Source organism: Somniosus microcephalus, chromosome 21 (genome assembly GCF_052327205.1).
Source record: "Somniosus microcephalus isolate GS21.2 chromosome 21, FLI_Smic_1.0, whole genome shotgun sequence".
Classification (NCBI taxonomy): domain Eukaryota; kingdom Metazoa; phylum Chordata; class Chondrichthyes; order Squaliformes; family Somniosidae; genus Somniosus; species Somniosus microcephalus.
Window position 1 is genome coordinate 27,942,590 of NC_141007.1, and position 25,952 is coordinate 27,968,541.

The following is a 25,952-nucleotide window of genomic DNA, read 5'->3' on the forward strand; positions in this document are numbered from 1 at the left end:
AAGCGAAATAAAGGGAAAGAAAGATGGGATTAGGAGAGAGATAAGAGAGACAGAAATGAGATGACAGAGAAGTTGTTTGGTAGTAATTAAGACTTATCACCAGTGTTCCCCATAAGCTGCGCTTTGTTCTGCACTGCCTGTTTCTTTTAATGCTCGGTCCCTTTAAATTTCTGCGCATGCGCTGTATTTACAATGTAAAAGCCGGTGAGCGACCTACGCGGGAACTTTGAGATTACTGGGTGGCCACACAGCCGCACACCTTAGGGGGAACGTTGCTTATCACGCTATTAAATATTTACTTACACTGAAATAGACAAGCCCGAACATTTTCTGGCGAGTTTAGTGGGTAAATGTCACATAAGTACCGCAACTTCTCGCCCTGCCATGTGTTTCAATGCCGAGTCTCTCGCCGAGATAGAGCGAAGCTTCTGGAGGAGCCGGGCAACTCGGACAGCAACTTCCCGATTTCTGCATTTAACTGTGCAGATGCGCTCACCGGAAGTTGCTATCCGATTTACACGTTAATAACGGTGAACGCCGTTAGCCTCACCATCATTTCTACCGCAAAATCCGGCCCTTACGTGTGGCCAGAGCTTCATGGTTCTGTGAGTGTGTGAAAATCGTGGGCAGGTAAATGCAGAAGGCGAAAACCATTGTGCTTTTACCTTTCCTCTATAATCTTAGTGTTCATTTTTAATAAAATTATTTTTGTTTTCATTGATACCCCGCGTAATTAATTGTGTCCAGAATCTCGCAACGGGCTCTGTTTTAAAAAAAATTTCCCGGCAGGTCCAAGCAGAATTGAAAATGCGGTGGAGGTGCTGGCTGTTGGCGAATCGCTTTGAATGCTCCGGCTGCGTCTTTGGCAAGCATTTCAAACACCTGGGGAAATGCTCCAAGCCCAGATCCAACAGTTATATCAACAGCAGCAGCTACTACTACAGCGACACCAGAACTTCCAGCGTGCAACTGAGCACAGCGCCCGTGACAGAACTGCAGGCACACAAAGCCATCTTCCTGGAACAGTTCACCCAGACTAGTGTGTCCGAGAGCAGCGAAGGAGAGGCAGGCGTTGGAGAGAGCCAGTTGTAATAGCCAGATGTAAGAACAGGCCTTGGCAAGCCAAGTATAGCATTGAGTACCGTAAGGCGTGAATTCCTTTAATACAAGACGTGCATTAGGGACTCAACAGCAATACAATCTGAACCTGCTTTGTGGCAGACTTCTGTTTTCTGTTGTAAATATTACATCGTGCAAGTGATCAGGTTTAATAGGAAGTCATTTTAACCCCCTTTGCTCTTCCAGTGGTTCCGTTGGTACCACCAGTGTAGAACTGTACCACGCAGAGCAGGAACACGCCAGGTTTGACTCTCAACCGACGCCAAGTCAGCTGACGTCAGCGGAGGTGTTACAGTTGGCCTCAGTACCCAGAGGTTAAGGGAGAGGGGAAAAAAAAGTCAGCCATTCCTGATTGCTACCCAGTCAGTCCTGGAAAGGGCATGTGTGTGGACGTCTGACGAGGGCGGGAGTGAGTGCAGTCGCGATGGCCTCCTGTCTGACACTTATGATGCCGGCTAACACCGATTCCAGCACAGGCCAGTGTTTTACAGAGAGGTGTCAGGAAACAAAAAAAAATCCCAACGGAAGTTTGGCGTGACCCTTTCCGCCTAATTTGGGGTCAGCAGTAAGTTTATATTTTGCAATATTTACCTACTTTGACCATGTGCCTTTCTATTATGCCAATAGGAGAACAGTTATGGTTCCTTTGTTTTAGGACCAAGCACTGTAAGGTGTCATAATGAGACCTGGCAAAAAAGGAAAATAGCTTGTACATATTGTGCACGAAAGTAAACATTCCCCTCGCCCCCAGTTCTGGGACAACTTTTATAATATAAAATAATACTGTAAGTCACTAATTGTATGCATATTTAATATTGTTGATGTGAATTTTTTTACAAAGGTTGTAGTCTTTGACTGTTTCCAGACAAAAAGTTTATTAAACTATACAATGAGAGACATTTACACAGATTCCATTTCCCAGCTTTCATTGGTCTTCTTACGGTGTTTAGAAGATTAGTGCCTAGCATCCATACAACAGACTTCAGAGGGAAGTGCTGTCCACCATTGTCTAATGACAATGATGGCAGAAGTGGCCATTACAGCGCATGGAAACATGGACATGAAGCCATCGGCCTTCCTTCCTGTTCGGCTCTCCTCCCTGTTTTTGCCTTAATTAAAAAGTGGGTGAAAAATCCACCGTTGGTTGTTAAAGAAAGAAAGAACGTGCATTTATATACAACCATATTGCATCCTCGGGACATCCCAAAATGCTTTAGGAACATTGGAACAGGAGGAGGCCGCTCTGCCCCTCGAGCCTGTTCCGCCATTCAATTGGATCGTACCTGATCTGTACCTCAACTCCATCCCTTGATACACTTACCCAACAAAATCTATCGACCCCAGTCTTGAACATTTCAATTGACCCAGCCGCCACAGCCTGTTGGACGAGAGAGTTCCAGATTTCTATTACCCTTTACGTGAAGAAATGCTTCCTTATTTCACACTTGAACAGCCTAACTCTAATTTTTGAGATTGTGCCCCTTTGTTCTGGACTGCCCACCAGAGGAAAAAAGTGTCTCTTAATCTACCCTAACAAATCCATTTCTCATTTTAAACACCTCAATTAGATAACCCTTCAATCTGCTACACTCCAGGGAATACAAACCTGGTCGATGCAACCTGTCCTCATATTTAACCCCCTCCAAGGCCATTATATCCTTCCCGTGGTGCGGTGCCCAGAACTGAACACAGTACTCCAAGTGGGGTCTGACCAAGGCTCTACACAACCAAAGCATAACTTCCTCCCCTTTATATTCTATTGCTTTGCAATCAATGTTTCTTTTTGCACTCCCTGTTGTGATGTAGATAAATGCACACAGGATAGTCAGGCATACAGCAAATGAATGAATGAATAATCAATCTGCTTTTGGTGATGTTGGTTGAGGAAGAAATATTGGCCAAACACCAGGAGAACTCCCTGCTCTTTTAATAATACCGTGGGATCTTATACATCCAGCCAAGCAAGCCGAGCCCCAGTTAAAAGTCTCAGCCAGTAGATGGCACCTCTGAGAATGCATTTGCAAATAAGGGGCCGAACGCCTGTTTGAGGCCCCCACTGCAAGCCTGGTTTGCCCTGAGGCAGCCGCACCAGTGCCAGCACTGGCTGCACTCAGGAAGATCAGGCCTAACAGTCGGTCCTTAAAGGCCGCAACCAGCAAGGTAAGTTTTCAAAATATGCTTCCCTGACTGTGGGTTGAGCAGGAGCGTTACGCTGGGCGAGCTGCCTCTTACTCTCCGTAGCTCGCCTGTTTCATGGAAATGAGGCCCCGTATCGGGGGGCTCCTCAGGCCTCACCACTCAGGCGCAGGAATTGAACTCTGCACCCTGCGCTGCCAAAATTGGGCGCGCCCGAATTCCTAGGCCTTAGTGCCTTGTAATTAGCGTCGACAAAAATCAGTGGTGATTGCCTGCTGGGGAAAGTTGAAATGACCAGGACACAATTAGTTGAGCTGGAGTTAATCAATGATGAAGCAGCTAAGGTCTTTGGCAGAGTATCTCTTCATTGGGGATATTGGGCAGTTCTTACATTCATTGGTTCTGTGTTGCCATTGGCGAGAGAGGGTTGCCCAGGAACACAGACCCGACCAGAGACCAAGCATTCACTCCATCAACTACCTTCGAGCTATTAAATAGGCCACTGCACATTGCTCACAGACACCAACAGCTGAGCAGACCTCGAGCACAGACGAGTAATAAATTGTTTCAAATCACCAATGTACTGCTCACCAAGAACTCCATTTCAAATCAAATCAACTTTTATTGTCATTGTTAGTGCACAAGTGCAGTACAACGAAATGTAGGCTTGCGGCTCCAGAGAGTGTACATTTAGATTAAGACATTTAAACATTCAACATACATTTGGCTTGTAATACATTAACATAAACATAACCATAATAAAGTGCACTGGCAGATGTGCAGGCTTTAGAGTTTATTTGTGGAGTTCAGTAGGATGACAGCCCTGGGAAAGAAGCTGTTCCTAAATCTGGTCGTACGGGTGCGAATGCATCTGTAGCGTCTCCCAGATGGCAGGAGGGCGAACAGACTGTGGCTGGGGTGGGTAGGGTCTTTGATGATGGACCGTGACCTCCGTAAACAGCGTTTCTGGTATATGTGCTCTATGGTCAGTAGCCGGGTGCCGGTAATGCGTTGGGCAGTTTTGACTACCCGCTCCAGGGCTTTCCGGTCATAGTAGCTACAGCTGCCATACCATACTGTGATACAGTTTGTCAGGATGCTCTCTATAGTGCAGCGGTAAAAGTTAGAGAGGATCAGGGGTGACAGGTTACATCCCTTCAGCCTCCTTAGGAAATATAGGCGCTGCTGGGCCTTTTTCACCAGAGAGGAGGTATTGAGGGACCAGGAGAGGTCTTCCGTGATGTGGACTCCGAGGAACTTAAAGCTGTCCACCCTTTCCACCACAGCCCCATTGATGTGGATGGGGGTGTGACTTCCGCCTTTAGACTTCCTGAAGTCCACAATGATTTCTTTGGTTTTCTTGATGTTAAGGGCCAGGTTGTTATCGGCGCACCACTTCACGAGATGCTGGACCTCCTCCCTGTAGGCTGACTCATCGTTGTTGGTGATCTGGCCTACTACCGTGGTGTCATCCGCAAACTTGATGATGGTGTTGGAACCATGAACAGCCACACAGTCGTGGGTGAAGAGGGAGTAGAGGAGGGGGCTCAGCACACATCCTTGTGGGGCCCCTGTGTTCAGGGTCGGGGGGGGGGGAGGGGAGGTGTGGTTACCTAATTTGACAGACTGGGGTCTGTTTGTTAGAAAGTCCAGGGTCCAGTTGCAGAGGGAAGTGTTCAGGCCAAGAGTTTGGAGTTTGGTGGCCAGCTTGTTGGGGACGATAGTGTTGAATGCTGAGCTGTAGTCTATGAACAGCATTCTGATGTAGGTCTCCTTACCATCTAGGTGATTCAGTGCCGAGTGTAGAGCAGTTGTGATTGCATCCTCCGTTGATCTGTTTGCACGATAGGCAAACTGGTGTTGGTCAAGAGAGGCGGGAACACTGGCTTTGATGTGAGCCAGGACTAGTCTCTCGAAACACTTCATTATGAATATTTAAATATAATTCCTGATACAAACCACAAGCAGGGGATGGGCACAATTCTTCAAACTTGAATTGTACTTTACGTTTCTAGTGTCGCAAGCTGTGGTTGATTACACACGAGCAGATACTTTGGTTCAAATATCATGGCTCTGTAAATCAGTCGTTCAAAGTCCAGAAATGACAGTGTTAGCAAATCTGCTGCTCTGTTTAACTCCCTCCAGGCTCCTGATCCCCAGAGTGGATTCGTGTCTTTGACTGACCAAAGTTAGAGACTAATAACGGAGAATTATTTCATTGCCAGCTAGACAGAAACCCCAGCAGTTTTGATTTTTTTAATCCATTCATGCAATGTGGGCGTCGCTGGCAAGGCCAGCATTTTTTGCCCATCACTAATTGCCCTTGAGAAGGTGGTGGTGAGCCGCCTTCTTGAACCGCTGCAGTCCAAGAGGTGAAGGTACTCCCACAGTGCTGTTAGGGAGGGAGTTCCAGGATTTTGACCCAGCGACGATGAAGGAACGACGATATACTTCCAAGTTGGGATGATGTGTGACTTGGAGGTGGTGGTGTTCCCATGCGTCTGCTGCCCTTATCCTTCTAGGTGGTCGAGGTCACGGGTTTGGGAGGTGCTGCCGAAGAAGTCTTGGCGAGTTGCTGCAGTACATCTTGTAAATGGTACACACTGCAGCCACGGTGCACCGGTGGTGGAGGGAGTGAATGTTTAAGGTGGTGGATGGGGTGCAGATCAAGCGGACTGCTTTGTCTTGGATGGTATCGAGCTTCTTGAGTGTTGTCAGAGCTGCACACATCCAGGCAAGTGGAGAGTATTCCATCACGCTCCTGACTTGTGACTTGTAGGTGGTGGCATGGCTTTGGGGAGTCAGGAGGTGAGTCACTCACCGCAGAATACCCAGCCTCTGGCCTGCTCTTGTAGCCACAGTATTTATGTGGCTGGTTCAGTTAAGTTTCTGGTCAATGGCAACCCCTAGTATGTTGATGGTGGGGGATTCAACAAAGGTAATGCCATTGAATGTCAAGGGGAGGTGGTTAGACTTTTTCTTGTTGGAGATGGTCATTGCCTGCCACTTGTGTGGCGCAAATGTTACTTGCCACTTATCAGCACAAGCCTGGATGTTGTCCAGGTCTTGCTGCATGGGGGCATGGACAGCTTCATTATCTGAGGAATGGCGAATGGAACTGAACACTGTGCAATCATCAGCAGATACTCCCACGTCTGACATTACGATGGCGAGAAGGCTTCGGATGCAAGTGACATTTGGTTTATAAGTAAAATAGCAGGTTACGAAGATTATAGATGCAACATGACCCTTTCAAGACATGGGAAACTGCAAATGTCAAAATAAAAATATACAAGGACTAAAAGTATTAGGTTCTGAAAGCTGATTGTTTACGTGTCAGTTAACAAAAACAACTTGCATTTACATAGCGCCTCTAACAGTGTAAAAGAAAGGCTTTGTATAGAGCCTGCCATGATCGGAAGACGTCCCAAAATGATCCTCAGGCAATGAAGTGCTTTTGAAGCATTGTCACTGTTGTAATATGGGGAAGGGCAGCAGCCAAATTGTGCACAGCAAGGTCCCACAAACAGCAATGAGGTAAGGTGACCAATTAAACTATATAAGTGATGTTGGTTGAGGAATAAATGTTGGCCAGGACACCTCCCCTCTTTTTTTTTTACATCCAACTAAGAGAGCAGATTAGGCCTCGGTTTAACATCTATCCTCCACATGGGCAGTAGTCCTATCTCATGTGCCCACCTGTTCCCAAATCCCTTTATTCCCCTTTCCTTCAACCATCTATCTACCCTCTTCTTAAATGTAGACATTCCTCTGCTTCAGTCACTAACTCCAGTAGTGTGTTCCACAGCCTCACAACCCTCTGTGTAAAGAAGTTCTCCTGCTCTCTGTCCTAATTCTTACATTTAATCATTATTGGACTCAGCCGAAGTCAAACAGCCGGCTGAGATTTACTGTCTAACCTCATGGAGACTGAGCGCTCAACGGAGCTACGAGAGGGCTGCTATCACCCGTGGAACCGTACCTTATTAAGAAACTGCACCTTCTGGAGAGCAGTTGGAAAACTGTGGGAACAACACCTACCAAGGGAAGAATGAATACACACCGCCACCAGGCCACAACATGCTCAGTAACTTAGCAGAAACTGGGCAATTCAGCACAAGACCATGTCCTCTTCTACTCAGCGACCCAGGCTATTTTTAAAACTTGTCTTCTGTCTGCCTGCAATCTCCTGCATTCTTCCTCACAGTTTCTCATGCTCCTACAAAAGCAAAATACTTTTTCCAGTTCTGACAAAGGGTCATCGACCTGAAACGTTAACTCTGTTTCTCTCTCTACAGATGCTGCCTGACCCGCTGAGTTTTTCCAGCATTTTCTGTTTTTATTTCTCATGCTCTTAATTTGGTGTCATCAGCCAAATTCTATATATTGCCTCATGCCTGTGTCCAAATCACTTTCCTAAAAGCAAAAGGGATTGCAGCACAGGTCTCTGGGGTAGAACACGACCAGCATTCTGCTCATTTGTATCTTTCTAACTTTCTCACTATTTGGTCTATAATAAGCTCCCAACCTGGTAACAGATCCCTATTTATGTCTTAACTTTGCCGAAACAGATTCTGTCTGAGCATCACTATCAATAAAAACCTCCCCTTCCATGGCTGTAATCATGTTTTGAATTAATTAGGTCATCCAACGACCCCTCATTTTACGTCTATCTCCTGAAAAGTTATAGCTGGGAATATTTAATTCCCAGTCTTGCCTTGACTGACCACAAGCTTTATCAAGGTTACAGCGTCCGTTCTAATTAGTGCCTCCAGTTCCCCAGCTTTATTTCTAACACTTTGCACATTCACATGTAAAGAAGGCACCCCTGAAACATTCATGATTCTCATCATTCTTTTCAATGTTTTTCTTAACTCTTTCAATATCCTTCTCCATAACTTCTCTCCTATCTGCCCCAAAGTACATTCCTCCATACACCCCTCCCCCTAGAGTTTACCATGTAGGTTGCTTACCCTTTCACTAGACTTGTTTTTAAACCATATACTGACTATCCTAAGTGCCCTCCCCCCAACCCCCACCTTATTACAGGATGTTGGTACAACGCGCGAGTCCAAAGCTTCCTCCCCTCACAGCCATTCCATTATCCAGATCACTTTCTTCCACTTTGCAACATCCCCTGCCTTTAGCCCTATTTCTCCCCCACTGCTGTCAAAACCTTAATCATCCATACCTTTATCACTTTGAAGCTGTACTTCTTAGCTGTTCCCCCAGTCAGTCTCCACACTTTATAATTCATTCAGAATGCTGTTCTCGCCCGCACGAAGGACTGGATTTTGCCAGCGGAGGCGGGATTGCAGCGGGAGAGGTAGTGGGCAGGTCCTGCTCCTGGCTCCAGCCACTCTGTGAAAACAATTTTGCATTGATTGGGCTTGTTAAGCCCGCCGTGCGCGTCCCCTGGCCCAATTACAAGGTGCAGGTTTGATGACGTCATCTGATGACGTGTTTGTTGCCGGTATATTTAAAGGGGCCATGTCCCCATTTGCTCTCAATTCTGATTTAATGCTCCTGAGTGCTGCATGTGGGGAAAATGACTGCAGAGAGGCAAAGGGCTGCGCCACGCTCCAACGATGACTCCCTCCATGTTCTTGTGGAGAGAGCCAGAGGACGCAGGGAGGTTCTATTCCCTGGGAATGGAATGAGGAGACCTCCTCACCAGACCAAGTCAGCCTGGCTGCAAGTAGCTGAGGAGGTGAATGCAAGGTCTGTGGTGGTTCGCACCTGGATGCAATGTAGGAAGGGGTTTAATGATCTTTTGCGTCTGGAAAAGTGAGTATAAAAGCACACTTACCTTCATTCTCAAATCAATCAAATCAAATCACTTTTATTGTCATTGTTAGTGCACAAGTGCAGTACAACGAAATGTAGGCTTGCGGCTCCTGAGAGTGTACATTTGGATTAAGACATTTAAACATTCAACATACATTTGGCTTATAGTATATTAACAAACATAACCATAATAAAGTGCATTGGCAGATGTGCAGGCTTTAGAGTTTATTTGTGGAGTTCAGTAGGATGACAGCCCTGGGAAAGAAGCTGTTCCTAAAATCTGGTCGTACGGGTGCGAATGCATCTGTAGCGTCTCCCAGATGGCAGGAGGGTGAACAGACTGTGGCTGGGGTGGGTAGGGTCGTTGATGATGGACCGTGACCTCCGTAGACAGCGTTTCTGGTATATGTGCTCTATGGTCGGTAGCCGGGTACCGGTAATGCGTTGGGCAGTTTTGATTACCCGCTGCAGGGCTTTCCGGTCATAGCAGCTACAGCTGCCATACCATACTGTGATACAGTTTGTCAGGATGCTCTCTATAGTGCAGCGGTAAAAGTTAGAGAGGATCAGGGGTGACAGGTTACATCCCTTCAGCCTCCTTAGGAAATATAGGCGCTGCTGGGCCTTCTTCGCCAGAGAGGAAGTGTTGAGGGACCAGGAGAGGTCTTCCGTGATGTGGACTCCGAGGAACTTAAAGCTGTCCACCCTTTCCACCACAGCCCCGTTGATGTGGATGGGGGTGTGACTTCCGCCTTTTGACTTCCTGAAGTCCACAATGATTTCTTTGGTTTTCTTGATGTTAAGGGCCAGGTTGTTATCGGCGCACCACTTCACGAGATGCTGGACCTCCTCCCTGTAGGCTGACTCATCGTTGTTGGTGATCTGGCCTACTACCGTGGTGTCATCCGCAAACTTGATGATGGTGTTGGAACCATTAACAGCCACACAGTCGTGGGTGAAGAGGGAGTAGAGGAGGGGGCTCAGCACACATCCTTGTGGGGCCCCTGTGTTCAGGGTCGGGGGGGGGAGGTGTGGTTACCTAATTTGACAGACTGGGGTCTGTTTGTTAGGAAGTCCAGGGTCCAGTTGCAGAGGGAAGTGTTCAGGCCAAGAGTTTGGAGTTTGGTGGCCAGCTTGTTGGGGACGATAGTGTTGAATGCTGAGCTGTAGTCTATAAACAGCATTCTGATGTGGGTCTCTTTACCATCTAAGTGATTCAGTGCAGAGTGTAGAGCAGTTGTGATTGCATCCTCCGTTGATCTGTTTGCACGATAGGCAAACTGGTGTTGGTCAAGAGAGGCAGGAACACTGGCTTTGATGTGGGCTAAGATCAGTCTCTCGAAACACTTCATTATGATGGGTGTGAGTGCGACAGGTCGATAGTCGTTCAGACACGTCACAGCCGTTTGTTTTGGCACAGGAATAATGGTAGCAGTCTTGAAGCATGTAGGGACTACTGCCTGGGCCAATGACAGATTGAAGATGGCGGTGAAGACATCAGCCAGCTAATCAGCACATTCCTTGAGTACCCGTCCAGGGATGCTATCCGGTCCAGCAGCCTTTCGTGTGTTCACTCCGCGTAGAACACCCCTTACGTCGGAGGTCGACAGAGTGAGCACCTGGTCTTCCGGGGGTGTTCTCGTGCTGTGCCTGTCATCACATCCCCATCACTCTGCATTGCCAACCCTACTCCTGCACATCCTTAACCACCCCAACATCCCTTGCACCATCACCCATCCCTCTCGCCCTATGTACAGAATCACATCCCCATCTTACTCTGCACCCCTCACACTCGCCCTTATTGTTATGCAATGACAACAACTAACAACTCAAAAGGAGGCAACTTGGTATTGGCACCCCACTCCATCATAGACTCCCTCTGAACATCTAACCCATCCACTCTTTACACTCATTCCATCACTCTCACTCAAACTCTTCTTTCCCTCATTGCAGGAAAAGAGAGCCCACAATAAGAGGGAGAGGGAGAGAACAGGAGGAGGCCCACCATCATTGGCTGAGCTCACCAACGCTGAGGAGGCAGCTCTGGATATTACAGGAGTAGTTGACCAGCCTGAAGTGGGGGACGGAGAGAGGGGCTCATTAGAACAACTTGGTGACAGAATTATTTTCCAGACATCTTATTTAGCAATCATGAGTGACTCATATGGGATCTGATGTCAAGAGAAATTGAATGCCCATCATGTGCATAATGGGATGTGTCTGCAATCTAAATATCACATGTCTAACTCATGTCTTTACTCTCCCACAGGACCATCAAGAGCTCCTCCCACTGTCCAGGAGGAAGAGCAGAAGCACTCCTCAGAGGATGCTCCACTCTCTGAGGGAGCAGCCTCAGCAGAAATGAGCGCACCCAACACCAGCCCAGAGACGCACACAAGCGAGCGAGAGCATATGGCGGAGACAGGGACAGCAGTGGAGACTCCTCACCGGAGGGTGCAGGACGCTCCTAGCTCTGCTAAGCTGCATGCAGACGCTGAGCCTCGGGGGCCATGCAGGAAGAGGGCGATCCTGGAGCTTCAGGAGGCTCTGACAGGGTTTGCAACCATGGTGACTGCGAGTGTGCAGAGAATGGAGAAGTCCATCTCAAATATGAGCAACGCCATGGCGTACACACTGGCAACTGTAGATTCTGCCATGGAAAGGATGGCCACCTCCATGGAGGACATAAATCGCCAGACTCAGGAGAACATGGTAACACTTCTAAATAGATGGTCATCTATGGAGGATAGATGGGCATCTATTGAGGAGAGAAACCAAAGGTTCATGGACATCCTTGTTATGAGGAATCTCAGTACATACATGGGTCCTCATGGCCCCATTGATGTGCAGCAAGGTGCTCTCTAGCTCCTTGCTAGTAGAGAAGTGCGGGTGGCCCATGAGAGGGATGATGGTGGGAGGGGACATAGAAGTGGGGGCTCCTCTACCAGCGCTCAAACTTCCACCCCCTTGCCAACCCCTCGGTCAAAGCCCCAGATATCTCCCCGGACAGTGATGGTCGCGTCTGCCTCTGCACAGCCGCAGGGGGAGCAGACTTTGCCGGGGCCCACAAAGGCTCCAAAACCCAGAGGACGATCGCCAAAGGCATCCAAGCAGGTGCAGCAGGGAAGTGAGCAGGCTGCTTGTACATCTGCTGAAGCCACAGGGGTAGCACCACGTAGAAGCACGCATAAAAGAAAGATCCCACAGAAATAGTCACAAGGGTAGTCACTTGGGTGATTTGCTATAACTGAATGTTAAGTTTCTGTTCATTTACTTTTTTGTAATAAATTATTTTTTTCTGGGTGATTTGCTATAACTGAATGTTAAGTTTCTGTTCATTTACTTTTTTGTAATAAATTATTTTTTTCTGAATGTTTGCATTCGTTGCCATATGTGTGCTCACAATTGGAAGTGGCAGAGTGAAGGGTAATGTAAGTGGTTTTTGATCCTAGCCCAATTGCTAGACGGACGGTTCGAATCGCCCCCACCTTATGAAAGTTCTATACCCGGGAATTATTATTCAGAGTGTAAATGGAATAAGTCACGGACAGGAATGCTTCGGTGAAAAATCAAACTTATATTTATTTGGTCTAAAACATGCACTACTAAACGAAATCACTGTCTCTGTGGAGAATAAAATCCAGGTTACAATCAACATACACACAGTAGAAAACTGGGGCCTATAACAAGCAGTAATTCCCTTGTTGCTATGGTGGACTCTAACTCCACCCCTACCAACGAATTACCCAGCCGCATAAACCCCTTCGCCTGGCTGAACCAAACGAAGCTCCCACCCGCAGAATAGCCCAAAAACTTCACTTCTGAGAAAACTCTGAGCCCTTACAGCTCACGGGTTACGGGCTTGGGACACTCGAGACTGTGCTTACCCCCACATGTGGTCGGTTTCGATCGCTCCGCTCGGCGGCTTCTCTGGTACTTCTTGTTAGTTCGATCTTGTTGGAGCGGGAGTGAGAGAGAGAGAATGGTGATAAAGAATCTATCTTTTATAGGAGCCTGGCTACCCCTATCTTTCCCGCCAATCTTTAAAATTCTTTTGTTTCTAAGCACTCCGGTGCTTAATCAGTGATGGGTCATCCGTGGACCCATGAGTTTTCCGTGATTGGATTAATGGCCCTAAGTCTGGGACATACCTTTCGGTCTTTGTGTTGGGGAAAAAACTGGCTCCTTTTCGGCTGGCTGAGGCCAGTGGGTTCATTGTTCTGCTTCTCCTGAGATGGAGGTGAGAAGTGCTTTTGCATATTAGAGTGGCTTTCTAATAAGTTCAAGTTCAATGGCCCCCTTCCTTTTCCCAGGACTGTCGGGCGAACCCATACATTCTGGATGACTGACAGTTCTTTTGTCACAGCCAACTGCCATGCGTTCTCTGGAGTTTTAACAAACCAGTCCCCCACGCATCTGCACAGGATGATCCCACCACAGGGAAAACACCCTCCGCCCATAAAGTCCACAAAAATATTTTCGACTGAGTCCATTCTTCAAACAGAGACTTTGCGATCTCTTCAGTCCCCCGTTTGATGCTTTTCTTTCCACAAAGCATCACTTGACGAGAGAGTAAAGGCCAAAGTCTCCCACAAGTGAAGCTGTTTCCCTGTTTTTACGTTTTAAAACCCCAGAACTGTACCCCTTACTGCGTGTCATAGTTCCCTTCTACCGAGTCAAAACATCAGCGAAATGGCTTCTTAACACATTCAAACGGCTGGGTTCCAATTCCCACCGACAAACTTCAAGTCAAAATACAGAACATTAATAAGATCCACAGGACGTTACCAAAAGTCACCGTGCACATCACACAGTACAGCATTGACAGGTGGTAACACATTACAATACAGAGTGTAAAACTATAACCAGAATACAATACACTTGCTTACAGAACTTCGGTACATTACAAGTTTTGCAGGGAGAAACCATCATCAACACAAATCGAATTACGCCTTTCCGGAGCGATCTAACAGCCTGCAGCTGGTGTCAAACAAGTAGCTTACAAGCAACATTTGTATGATAACTAATGCATGGGAACAGAGGCGAATCCAGGGAGGAATCTCTATACTCAGACCGATGTCCCACCATGGTGGCGAGACAATCCCCTTGATCTCCTCCCCCATTTCTACTGTATTTTGCTCTAAAGTGTAAAAATGTTTCTGGGAGAGCTCAGCGGTCTTTATTAACTCAGTGAGGTGTTCTGGCAGAAAAGGAATCGGGTACCCGACATGCTCCACATAGTATGGTTGGAGCGCCCGCAATCTACAGGGACAGGGCAGGCTTCAGAGGCTAAACGAAGCTGGCACGGGCTCAACGAATTGCTCTACGGGTGCAGCGCGGTGAGACGCTTGTTGCTTAACCATGAAGAGACGTGACCTTGCCTCAGGTCCTTCAGGTTACTGCAGCACTCGCCCAGCAACCATGCTCCATACAACACACACACCTCATTCCGTGCAGCCTGCTCCGAGGCGTTCCTGTCCTCCCGTATCAAATCATTAACAGTTTTTGCGTGCCCCTCCAGCTCCGCAATGACCTCCTTTAAATGAACGATCATTGCCTGGTCCTCATGAAGCTCTGAACCCACCACTGTATTCTCTTCCCCTAGAATCTTACGCAGTTGGTTCTTTAACCCAGTGATCTGCATCTGGAGTTGTGCATCATCCATATTATTAACAATAGCCGTTCCTGTACTGAACGCGGTGGCTACATCGTTCCAGGTCCCTCTTCTCTGCCTCCCAGACCCCACACTATCCCCAACATTCAGATTATAAAGCTGTTCTTTCTCTACATTTCCATAGTCCAGTTCATAAAATTCCTGAAACATCACTTTTAACAGAGCTTCATAAAGCTTCTCCGTCTTCCTTGGACACCACACAGGCAGATGGACTTCAGTCAGGTTCAGGATCACGGATGCCACGGCGTAGTGCATGTTCTGAAACAACACTTTGTCAGTAGGGATTAACACCAACCCATTCCCTGGACCCCTAGTGGTGGTGGGACACCCATCTACAGTCGTCTGTACCATCGGGGCTCTGGGCGGGGGCTTCCTGGTGTATGAGATGAGCTCTGTGGCGTTGATGGTGTTCGGGGGGTTTGGGATCACATAGGAGTCCACACTCCGATCCCAACCGATCCCATCCCTGGCGTCCCCCGGCGTCCTGCCATCGCCTGCTAAATGCGATCGACATACCCGCTGGGCAGATCTTTTCCGACCCCCATATATACACATAAATCCCTTCCTCGGATTCCCACCACTTATCCCAACATACATACTCCTCCCTGAGAACTCGTGATCGTCCGGTACATGTCATTACTTAGTCTTTCCCAGTCAGCTGTCTGGTCACCTGTATCTGCGCTCAGTTTCCTGAGCCACCACCACCTTCCCAATGGAATGTGTTGCCTACAGCTAAGGCACACCTGTTTACCCTCTGTTACCCTAACCCAGGAGGTGGTAACCCCTATTCTCGGGCATGGGATGGACGCTTCACCATAGGTGAATTCTTCATGGCTGGAATACCAGGTTGAATGCGACCCCAGCCATCCAGGCCATCTTCCCTCATGGAGATAGACGCTCGCCCCATCCTTCGAGCCACCTACAGTGGTCACGGTCGGTCCGTCTCCGCTGGTGCAGCCGAAGACAACCGATTCCTCGGTGTCGCCCCTGTGACTCGTGCTGGCTTCAATCATGACGATCAGGACTACCATGGCTGACTTCATCTTGTTCTTAGGTGTTCCCTGAAAACACACAGAATGCAACGTTGTCCTTGGGTGATGCCTCACCTTTCCAGACACAGCTACACACGGTTAAAATCCAAACTATACAGACAAGCTAAGGCAACAGACAGGAGAGAAAGAAGTTATGTACAGCGCCACCTGTCTCCGGGTGGCCACACTAGGTCTCCTCGACCCTGGGCCTCTTACGACTCCGGCTTCCTTCGTTCACCGGTGTGTAAGGAGGCGTCCACGGCACCCTCGGCCGTGGGATCCTGGCACTCCTTCTCACTCCTGCCCCCACAGGGGGAACGACTGGTCCCTCTGTGGGCTCCTCACAGTCCCAGATTAGGGGCTGGAGACCCACACCTGTAGCGCAGCTCACCACTCCCTGCTGTTTCCTCCCCTTATCAGCTCTTTCCCCAGGGTTGAAAAGCTTGCACTGATTGATATGGAACCACTTAGTGCGTCGGGGCATTTTGACCACATATACCATCAGACTCACCCTATCCACGATACTGTACGGTCCCATGTATAGCGGTTCAAAGGTCCCTACCCTGGCGAAGTTTCTAACCATTACTTGATCTCCGACCTTCCACTCGTGGTGCCTCTGAGGCTCAAGCAATAAACGATTTCTACGATGTTGCTTCCCCATGCTACTGGCAGCCTGCCAATGGATCTGCTTGAGATGCTCAAGCAAATTCTTAACAAACCTGTCCCGGTACACCTCTCTCAACTGACCTTCCGTGAGAACCGGGGCCAGTACATGGCTGGGCGTTCCCATGACCCTGCCAGTCACAAGCTCATGCGGGGAATACCCTGTGCTTCTAGACGGGCTGGCTCGGACCCCCTTCAGAACTAACAGCAAGACCTCCGCCCATTTTCTAGGCGAGTCCCTCGTCTCCTTCCGTAACCTTTCCTTGATGGTCCTATTCATCCACTCCACAATCCCCGATGACTGCAGGTTGTGTGCGACGTGCCATTTACCCTCTACACCTAGCATCTTCAGAGTCGCCTGCATGACTGCCCCTGTGAAATGACTCCCCTGATCGGACTCCACATACTGTAGTAGCCCCCACCTAGAGAACACTTCTCTCATTAGAATCCTTGCGGTCCCCAAAGCTGTGGCTATTCGGCATGGGAAGGCTTCTACCCATTTAGAGAACACATCTACCAGGACCAGGCAGTACTTGTAACCCCCCTGAGCGGTGGGCAGCAGTCCAATATAATCAACCTGTATGGACTGCCATGGTCCCTCCACTCTCCTAGTGTGTCCCATGGATACCTTCCTTTTCTGGGGGTCAGGATTGTTTGCAGCACACACCAAGCAATCCGCGCAGAAGTCGTGGATGTCCTCCCTCAGTTGCGGCCACCACCCTGCCTGTTCCACCCATTGCCAGGTGGTCTCCGGCCCGGGGTGCCCTGCTCCTGGACCCTCGTGGGCCAACTGAAGGAATTCCCTCTGGTGCTGCTGCGGAACTACCCACTGTTCCCCTCTGAAAACCATCCCTTCCTTTACCATAATACCTGCCACTCCGTATGGACCCTCTACCTTATCTCCCTTAGCCAGCGTCTCCAGAACAGTCTTTAGGGCGGGATCCCGTGCCTGGACCATCTTTAGGTCCGGGGCCAATGCTACCCCTGCACTCCCTTGGGTCCCACCTCTGTCTCTGATCGCTGCTACCAGACTCGACCCATATGGATCCCAAAACGTGCCCGTTCGAGCACCCTCTTTGGCCAGCACGTCGGCCTGCTGATTGCCCTCCGCATGGGGTTCTGTCTTAGAATGGGCCTTGACTTTGTGGATATAGAAATCCCCCTGGGTTCCTATCGATGTTAGGATCTGTCGCAACAATGGCTTGGTTGCTAGGGGTTTCCCGTCTGCAGATGTGAACCCACGACGAGACCAAATGGCTAAATATTCTGTACAGGAATTGCAAGTGAACATGCTGTCCGAGCAAATCATGTAGAGTGTAATGAACTCTTCGGGGTGGGTAACCACACACACCACCGCCGACAGTTCAGCGTGCTGGGCACTCATGGTGCTCGGGAGTTTAATGGCCTTGGCAATGCCTGCCTTTGGGTCAATAATTCCCACATCCAGTGAGTCGCCCCCCGGCCACCACGGTACTGGACCCATCTACATAGATCTCGCGGCCCGTGGGATGGATCCCAGCCCGAAACCCTATGTCTATGTCCCATACCCCTTCAGCAGAACATTTGTGGGCCACCCCTGGGTAGATCAAATTTGCGGCAAGCTTGGGCTCACAGAGGCCTTTCACACTCAAATTCATCTGAGAGAGCAATGCGTGCACTGCTCACCGTGCTGTCCTTTATCCTCCCATCCAGAAGCTTCTGAGTGGGCGTATGATGGGTTAAGAGAGTTACCGGGGACGCCCCCGTGAAGATTTGTGATCTCCTCACGGCCCAATGTGTGGCAAGCAGGTGCCTCTCACAATTGGAGTACACCCTCTCTCCGTCTGTGAGGATTCTTGATGAGTATACCACAGGCCTCAGCTTGCCATGCCACTCCTGGAGCAGCACTGCACTCAAACTGTCCCTTGTGGCAGCTACCTCCAAAAAGAACTCCTTTCTCCCATCAATCGCTCCTAAAGCCGGTGCGGTCTGCAGATCTCCCTTCAGACGACTAAAAGCTGCCATGCAGTCCTTATCCCACTCCCAGCCCACTCCCTTGTGGAGGAGCCGGAGTAGAGGAGCTGCCGTAGCAGCATAGTCTGCCATGAAATCCCTGCAGTACCCTGTGAGTCCCAGGAAGGATCTTACCCCCGTTACCGTGGTCGGGCCAGGTAGCTCCTGTACCGCTTTCCTCCTCGCCTCATCGATGGCCCTCTCCCCAGCACGCACGGTCAGCCCAAGGAATTTTACTTCCTGCTGGCCGATCTGTGCTTTCTTGGGATTAACCTTGAACCCAGCTTCCTTTAACAGACTCAGCAGCTCAGCCAGCAGTGGGCCATGCTCCTCCCCCTCATTGGAGAACAAAAGCAGGTCGTCCACGTACAAGCCGCTGAACCCTTTTAAACAGTTGGCCATACATTGGTGGAAAATAGAAGGACTGTTATGAAACCCTTGGGGAAGGCAGGTCCATGTGTACTGCTGACCCTTGAAAGTGAATGCGAACTTATACTGGTCCTCCCTTTTGAGAGGGATAGGCCAGAATCCGTTCGAAATGTCCTGCACCGTGAATGTTTTCGCGGATGCTGGGATACTCCCGATCAGGTCGGCTACGGCTGCGACGGTGGGGGCACAGGCTGGGATGTTCTTGTTAAGAACCCGATAGTCCACAGTGGCTCTCCACGAATTGTCCGGTTTCCTAACCGGCCAAATCGGAGAGTTCACATGGGTCGCTATGGGTCTCAACACACCCTGCTCAAATAGTGATCCCACTGCCATCTCTAAATCCGCCTCTGCCTCTCTGGGGAAGTTGTACTGTTTCTGTGGCTGGGCCACGGGGTCCCCTTCTACTCTGACCTCCACCCCTATTACCTTCCCACAGTCGTGCTTGTGTGTAGCGAATGCCGCGAGGTTGGCTCGCACATCCACTATGTACTCCGCCGGGATAGAAGTGACCAAAGGTTCAAGGTCATAACTACCCTTGGGCTTCATCATACACACGGTTCCCTTGCCTTGCTTCCATGATATAACTACCACCTCCTTCTCCTTTCCCGTGCATACTGCCCCCCAAATTTCAGTGATTCCGGAAATCCACAGTCTTTCCTCCAGTGCCCTTTACTCCCGCACCCATAACAACCCTACTTCTTCACTGAGCTACCCCCTTCCTGGTGCCACTCTCTTCTAACGTTGCCTCCACTAGGCTTTAACTCGTGTACTCTGCCCTTTGGTTTGTCATCCTCACCCCTACCATTCTTAAAAGAGAGAGTTAACTGCCGGATCACACTCTCTTCTGTGGTCTGGGGATCCCTTGAATCGAATCACCCCTCTGCTTTGGCGTTGATACTGGGCAGGCTGTTTGCCACCAGGGTCCTCAGCCAATGAGCCCTCGGCTCCCCCTGCAGCTGCGCCCGGTTGGGCACCCCCGCACAGGCACTCTGGTAAACAGGCCAAAGCCTGTCTGCGAAAGCCTGCGGTGCCTCCCCAGCTGACTGCAGTGTCCTTTCCACTCAGGAGAAGGGACTTCCATCATTGAGGCCCATAGCCTCTAGGATGTCATCCTTTATTCCCTCTAACGTACCCTGCCCCCTCTTGCTACCCACTGAGAGTGACTGGTACAACCTACTATCCAGGGAAAGTAAAAGTAATTTGGCTGTCTCAGCTTCGTTACAATTATTGATCCCCCCCACCTGCTCCACATCTGTAAAATGGACAGATGGGCCCTCTGTGCTGGTCAGTTTGGTCAGGTTAGAGACCATTGCCTGCAGCTGGGGGATCGTATACGGGACCACGAAGTTACTCTGCAGTACTCCTTGCTCTTGACCGCCTACGGGCGCACTGTATTTCTGCTGCCGGACAGGCCACATGGGTCCTGGTCCCGGCACTTCAGGCGGTGGTCGAGCGTCCTCCTCTACCTCACAGTCCTCCTTATCTCCCTCCTGCTCTTCCTCATCTACCCGGGCCACTCCCAGAGCTGCCAAGCAGACCATCCCTTTGGCCTTAGATAGAGCATCGGTCAAATTCCGGATCTGCTCCTGGCAAGGACCATGATTACCCATATCAAACCCTCTAGCACTGGCGACTCTGTATGCCACCTGCATATCCTTCAACTGCTCCCCCAGCACCTTTACCTCACTCGACAAGCGAGCATTCTCCTCCCTAACTGTAAAGTCTGTGGGTTGTATAGCGAAGTAATACACAGACTACAAGAGTAACTTAACCAGGACTTTACTATTCGAAGGTCAGGGCGAATCTGCCCAATAAATTCTGCCACAGCATTTATATACCGGTGTGGTCACCGTCGGTATTACAGTATACAGCAGCCAGGATAAAGTAGTGCCACACCTAAAATAGTTCTCTTAAAGGTGGACGGTTACATACAATAGTTCTCTTAAAGGTAGAACAGTTACATACACTACAATCCTCCCTTTTTAGCTTACAACATACTTATTCCCCATTAACATAACATCATAACATATCCAACTTCATGTTACAACAGTTCACAGAGGTAGTCTCTGCGGAAACAGTTCACAGATTCAGTCTCTGCGGGAAACAGTTCACAGATTCAGCCTCTGATCTTCTTGACTCGGTCCGGACCACGCCTCCGTGGTGTAGTCGGGTCACCTTGCTAGAGGGACTCATCCCATAGTCCTTCCCTAGACTTAACAGCTTTACTTCCATCACTTCTGAACCAGCATTGCTGACTTTTTAAAACAAACAAAAAACAGTTGGATTGCCTTGGGAAATTTTCCTACTTTCCAACTGATTTGGCTCCGTTCGGGGGACCACGTGTGTGATCGGGTAGAGGTAATAATGGTTCAGATGGTTATCATCTTCTGCTTTGTCTTTTCCTTTTTTGCTTCTTGGAGACTCTCGAGGCTCCATTGTCAGTTGCCAGCTGTAACGCCACCATCTCCCTATGTTCCTTAGACTTTAAGTGATTCATCCTGATTTCAGCACTTTGGGAGTTCTCGGCACAAGCTGGGCAGACCAGGTCCTCGTAATATTCAGTGTCACTCAACAGATCATGGTAATATTCGGTGTCGTCCTGAGCTAGGCCAGCGAGAGGGTCTTCTATTTCCTCCTTACCCAGCTGGACGTTAGCCGACTTTTGTTCCAAATCCCGACATCTGTCCTGAAGAGACTTCATCATGCGTTCAGATTCATCCCGCTTTTTCTGGGCTTCCTGCAAGTCTTTTACTAATGACCTCATTTGTGATTTCAATACTTCAACTTCATTCGGAGATTGATTGATCGGACTATTCAATCCCTCTACTGAAGTAGCTGTTTCAGTATTCTGTTGTTCTACATTGCTGTGCGTCAGCGTACTTTTGGCATCCAAGGGCTGTTCTGCTGCAGACTTCTCAGTCTGGGTTGCCACCTCAGCTCTTCCAATGACTTTTGAGAGCTCCCTTCCCTTTGAAGATTGAGGCTCGTATTTAAGTTTGTCCCATTTTAGAGTTTTATCCCTCAGCATATGAATGAGTTGGCTGACTGTTAACTCTTCTGCCATCATCCCTTTTCCATTAACTACAGGGCTGTTTAGAACCTTGTCCTGGGGCTCCTTTGCTGCTTCTACTTCGCCATCAATCCGCAGCCCCCATCATTCGAATTTCCACAAATGAATCGTCCGGTGATGCTGCACCCAACTTCAGTAGGAGCTCGGAAGTCATGTCGACCAACTCAGCTTTTTCTGCCTGCAACCTGCTAACCAGCGCCTTCAGTTGCGGCACATCTTGTTCCACCGGATTGGAGCACGCCCCTTCAGAAGCCGAATCAGCTTTGATTCGTTTGGCCTCCTCGTGCAGACGGTTTGTGTGCTCCTGCTCCCTTTTCTTCCCCAGCTGCTTCTGTTGTCTTTCCAGATTCTCCCATTCGGTATCATAGAACTTTTTCATTGCTTTCATCTCTTGCTCGAGACGGCAATTCAATTGTTCTAATTGCTGTCGTAATCTGAAATAAGTTTGCGTTCGAGCTCGATGTTCCTCAGTAATATATATGTCTGTAACTTGAACAGACTCAGAATTCTCTGTCAAGCTATGTTGTTGTTGTTCAGAGGAATTCTGTTCTGAAACTTTGTTCTCCTCTGGAGCATAAGCCTTTATGCCCACATTCGTTCTACCAACCTTAGTCAGCAAGTTCATTTTAGACTTGTCTTTCATGCTTGGGCTGGTCTTATCGTCATCCGTTTCAGAGTCTGAGCTGATTGTCTGCCCTGAGTCCTCACTCGTTATTGCTTTGAGGTAGTGCCATTCCATGTCTATTTTCTTGATCCACTCCCGTCCTAGAAGTGGTGGTCCTCTCTCAGGTAGTACGTATAAGTCCATTCCGGGGTGTTCTTTGCCCCTGTCTCTCACCTTGACTCTTATCTTTCCCATGGGGTATACTTTATGCCCCGTGTATGTCTGCAATACGAACTTGGTATCTCTCAAGGGTATATGTGAGAATAGCCGGTTTTAATCCCTTCGATTTATGACTGATAGGGCTGATCCAGTGTCCAATTCCATTCTCACTTGGACTCCGGCTATTTTTAGCATGACCCAGATAGTTTGTAGGTCAGCTTCCTTACTCACATTATGAATTCTCAGACTACCCAGTTCCTGGCCGCTTGGGTCTGAATCCGAATTCTGTTCATCTGAACTCTTCTCAACCACCTTGTGTACTTTGTTGTACTTTTCCTGTGATGGCTTTTTTTTTTGGTTGTTGGTCTTCTTCCCTGACCGGCATACTTTGGCTATGTGACCCAGTTTGCCACATTTCCTACAGTCCTGGTTTTTAAACCAGCATTGGTTCTGGTCGTGTGTTGTCTTCCCACAACGATAACATTTCGTTGCACCCGAAGTAATTTGATCCACACTGAGGACCGCTGCCTTCAGCTGCATTTCCGCAGTTCCTTTCGCTGCGGCTTCGTGTGATGCTGCAATAAGGACAGCCCTATCCAGTGTAAGGTCGTTCTCTTCGAGCAGTCGCTTTTGCGTTCCTTTCTTCGACAACCCGCACACGAACTTGTCTTGCAATGCCTCTGTCAGATTTCCTCCAAACTGGCAGTATTTCGCTAGCCGACGCAGTTCGACCAAGTATTCCGCGTTGCTTTCCTCTTTCCGTTGCGTTCTCGCATAAAATTTGAATCGTTCCGCCAACATCAGCGGTGTGGGGTTCAAGTGATCCTTCAGAACAGCAACAATATTATCGAAGGTTTGATCCGCCGGTTTAACTGGTGCTAGAAGATGCTTCAATAGCCCGTATGTCTTCGCCCCCATCGAGTTTAGCAAGGTTATAGCTTTATCATCATCCTCTATTTTATTGGCCTCACAATATATCTCAATGCGTTCTACATACGTGGCCCAATCTTCCACCTCGGAATCGAAATCGTTGATGTTACCACGCTTAGGCATCTTCACCTCCCTGATAAACAACAACGAAATATTTCTTTAACTCTTTTTTTTTCCAAGATGGCGGTTTCCCCGCTCTTATCTTCTTTCCCCGCCCCTTTCAAAATGGCGGTTCCCGCTTCTGTCTTTTTCTCCGCCTACTGGCGGCTTCCCGCGGTTTCCCGCGCTTATCTTCTTTCCCCGCCCACTTTCAAGATGGCAGTTCCCGCTTTTCTTCCCCTGGCGGGAGGGGTAAGCTTTTCCCTCGGGCGACGGCCGCTGGCTTTCGGGGTTCGCAGCCTGCTCTTCGGCTTCAGCGCGTTCCCTTCTCTCGGCCGGGCAACCGGCTCTAGGTACAACCCGTTGACGGCGAACGGTCTCAGCCGCTGGCTGGATCTCGCTCAGTCTCCCTCGCTCGGGCTCTGTCTCTCCCGCTCGCGCGGCTCTCGCTCGCTCTCTCTCGGGCTCTGCCTCTCCCGTTCGCGCGGCTCTCGCTCGGGCTCTGTCTCTCCCGCTCGCGCGGCTCTCAATCGCGCCTCCCAGCCCTCTCACAGTTCGGTGCTTCCCTCCCCGGCTGCGGCTGAGTTCTCCGCGATTTATTTATTTTATCTCTTCCCGCGCCTTACGATCCCGGTCGCAGCGCTTCGTGGCCTCGGTCACTGTCCGACCTTTTTCACCCAATCGCTCCTCCCAGCCTCTCGCAGTCCGGTGCTTCCTCCCCGGCTGCGGCTGCGTTCTCCGCGGTTTATTTATTTTTATCTCTTCCCGCGCCTTACGATCCGGTCGCGGCGCTTCGTGGCCTCAGTCACTGTCTGGCCTTTTTCACCCCAATCGCGCCTCCCAGCTTCTCGCAGTCCAGTGCTTTCCTCCCCGGCTGTGGCTGAGTTCTCCATGGCTTATTTATGTTTATATCTTCCCGCACCTTACGATCCCAGTCGCAGCGCCTCGTGGTCGCGGTATTTGTCCGGCCTTTTTCGCCGTCGCGGTCTAGTCGTCTCACGACGCTCCCCAGCCCGCTTGTACCGCGGCTTCTGCTCCACGCTGCCCCAGTCTCAGCGCCTCTGGGCCCGACTTCTGTCCGGCTCCTTTCCCCCTCGACCGTGGTCGAGTGCACCGCCCTTATCCTCCGTTTATTTGTTTCTATTTTCCCTTTACTCACAGTCACCGTGGCCGACTTGCTTCTCGTGTTGATCGGCTCACTCACCACCGTGGCAGAAGGGACAATCCGTGCCTGTTGCTGATGGAAGACTTCGTGTTTGAAATCTTCCTCCTTTCTTGGTCTGCAGACTTGAGTTTTCTCTCAGCAAAACGACGAGGGCGGGTGCCTCTTCTCGACGCTCGTTTACTTCTTCAGAAGTATTGTTGCCGCAGGGTAAGATCGAACTCGTCGCCACTGTAAAGTCTGTGGGTTGTATAGCGAAGTAATACACAGACTACAAGAGTAACTTAAACAGGACTTTACTATTCGAAGGTCAGGGCGAATCTGCCCAATAAATTCTGCCACAGCACTTATATACCGGTGTGGTCACCGTCGGTATTACAGTATACAGCAGCCAGGATAAAGTAGTGCCACACCTAAAATAGTTCTCTTAAAGGTGGACGGTTACATACAATAGTTCTCTTAAAGGTAGAACAGTTACATACACTACACTAACCACCCTCTCGTTCCCCTTTGCCTCAGTTCCCTGGCATTGCAGGAACTCCTTATAATTACGGAAGGTTTCCTCCTGGCTTATTCTTCCCTGCTTCTCATCCCTTAGCTCCATGCATAACCTACTCCCTACTACAGCCCTTGCGTCTGACTGTGCCTCGGACTCCCTGAGCTCTGCCTCTAACTTAGCCACCTGCTTATCTAGCAGTTGCACTTGTCTTTGTAGACAGATGAGCCATATCGCCTTTTCAATGCTGCGCCTATGCTCCTTGCCCTCCGTCCATTCTGCCGCTGCGTCCACCGGACACTCAGCACGCAACAAGCATAGCACCCACTTTTAGTGACGTTAACCTTCTTAAACACATATGAACAAATCCTTTCCTCCATTTGGGATCTTTTGCCAGAAGCGCTGTCCATGACTGATTTACACTCCTTTAACCCAGGTCCTGCCACGGTCGCCAAGAGATCCTAGCCCAATTGCTAGACGGACGGTTCGAATCGCCCCTGCCTTACGAAAGTTCTATACCCAGGAATTATTATTCAGAGTG

General features: G+C 49.3%; 1 protein-coding gene across 1 annotated transcript in view; it reads left to right on the forward strand.

Moving 5' to 3' along the window:
- The window catches only part of glp2r (glucagon-like peptide 2 receptor), an 82,149-nt gene extending 79,880 nt beyond the window's left edge, over positions 1–2,269 (forward strand). The window contains exon 13 of the mRNA XM_085963361.1: positions 790–2,269. Coding sequence (XP_085819487.1) covers positions 790–1,092 — 303 coding nt within the window. The 3' untranslated portion in view covers positions 1,093–2,269. The remainder of the gene's footprint in view (positions 1–789) is intronic.
- Positions 2,270–25,952: the final 23,683 nt, after the last annotated feature.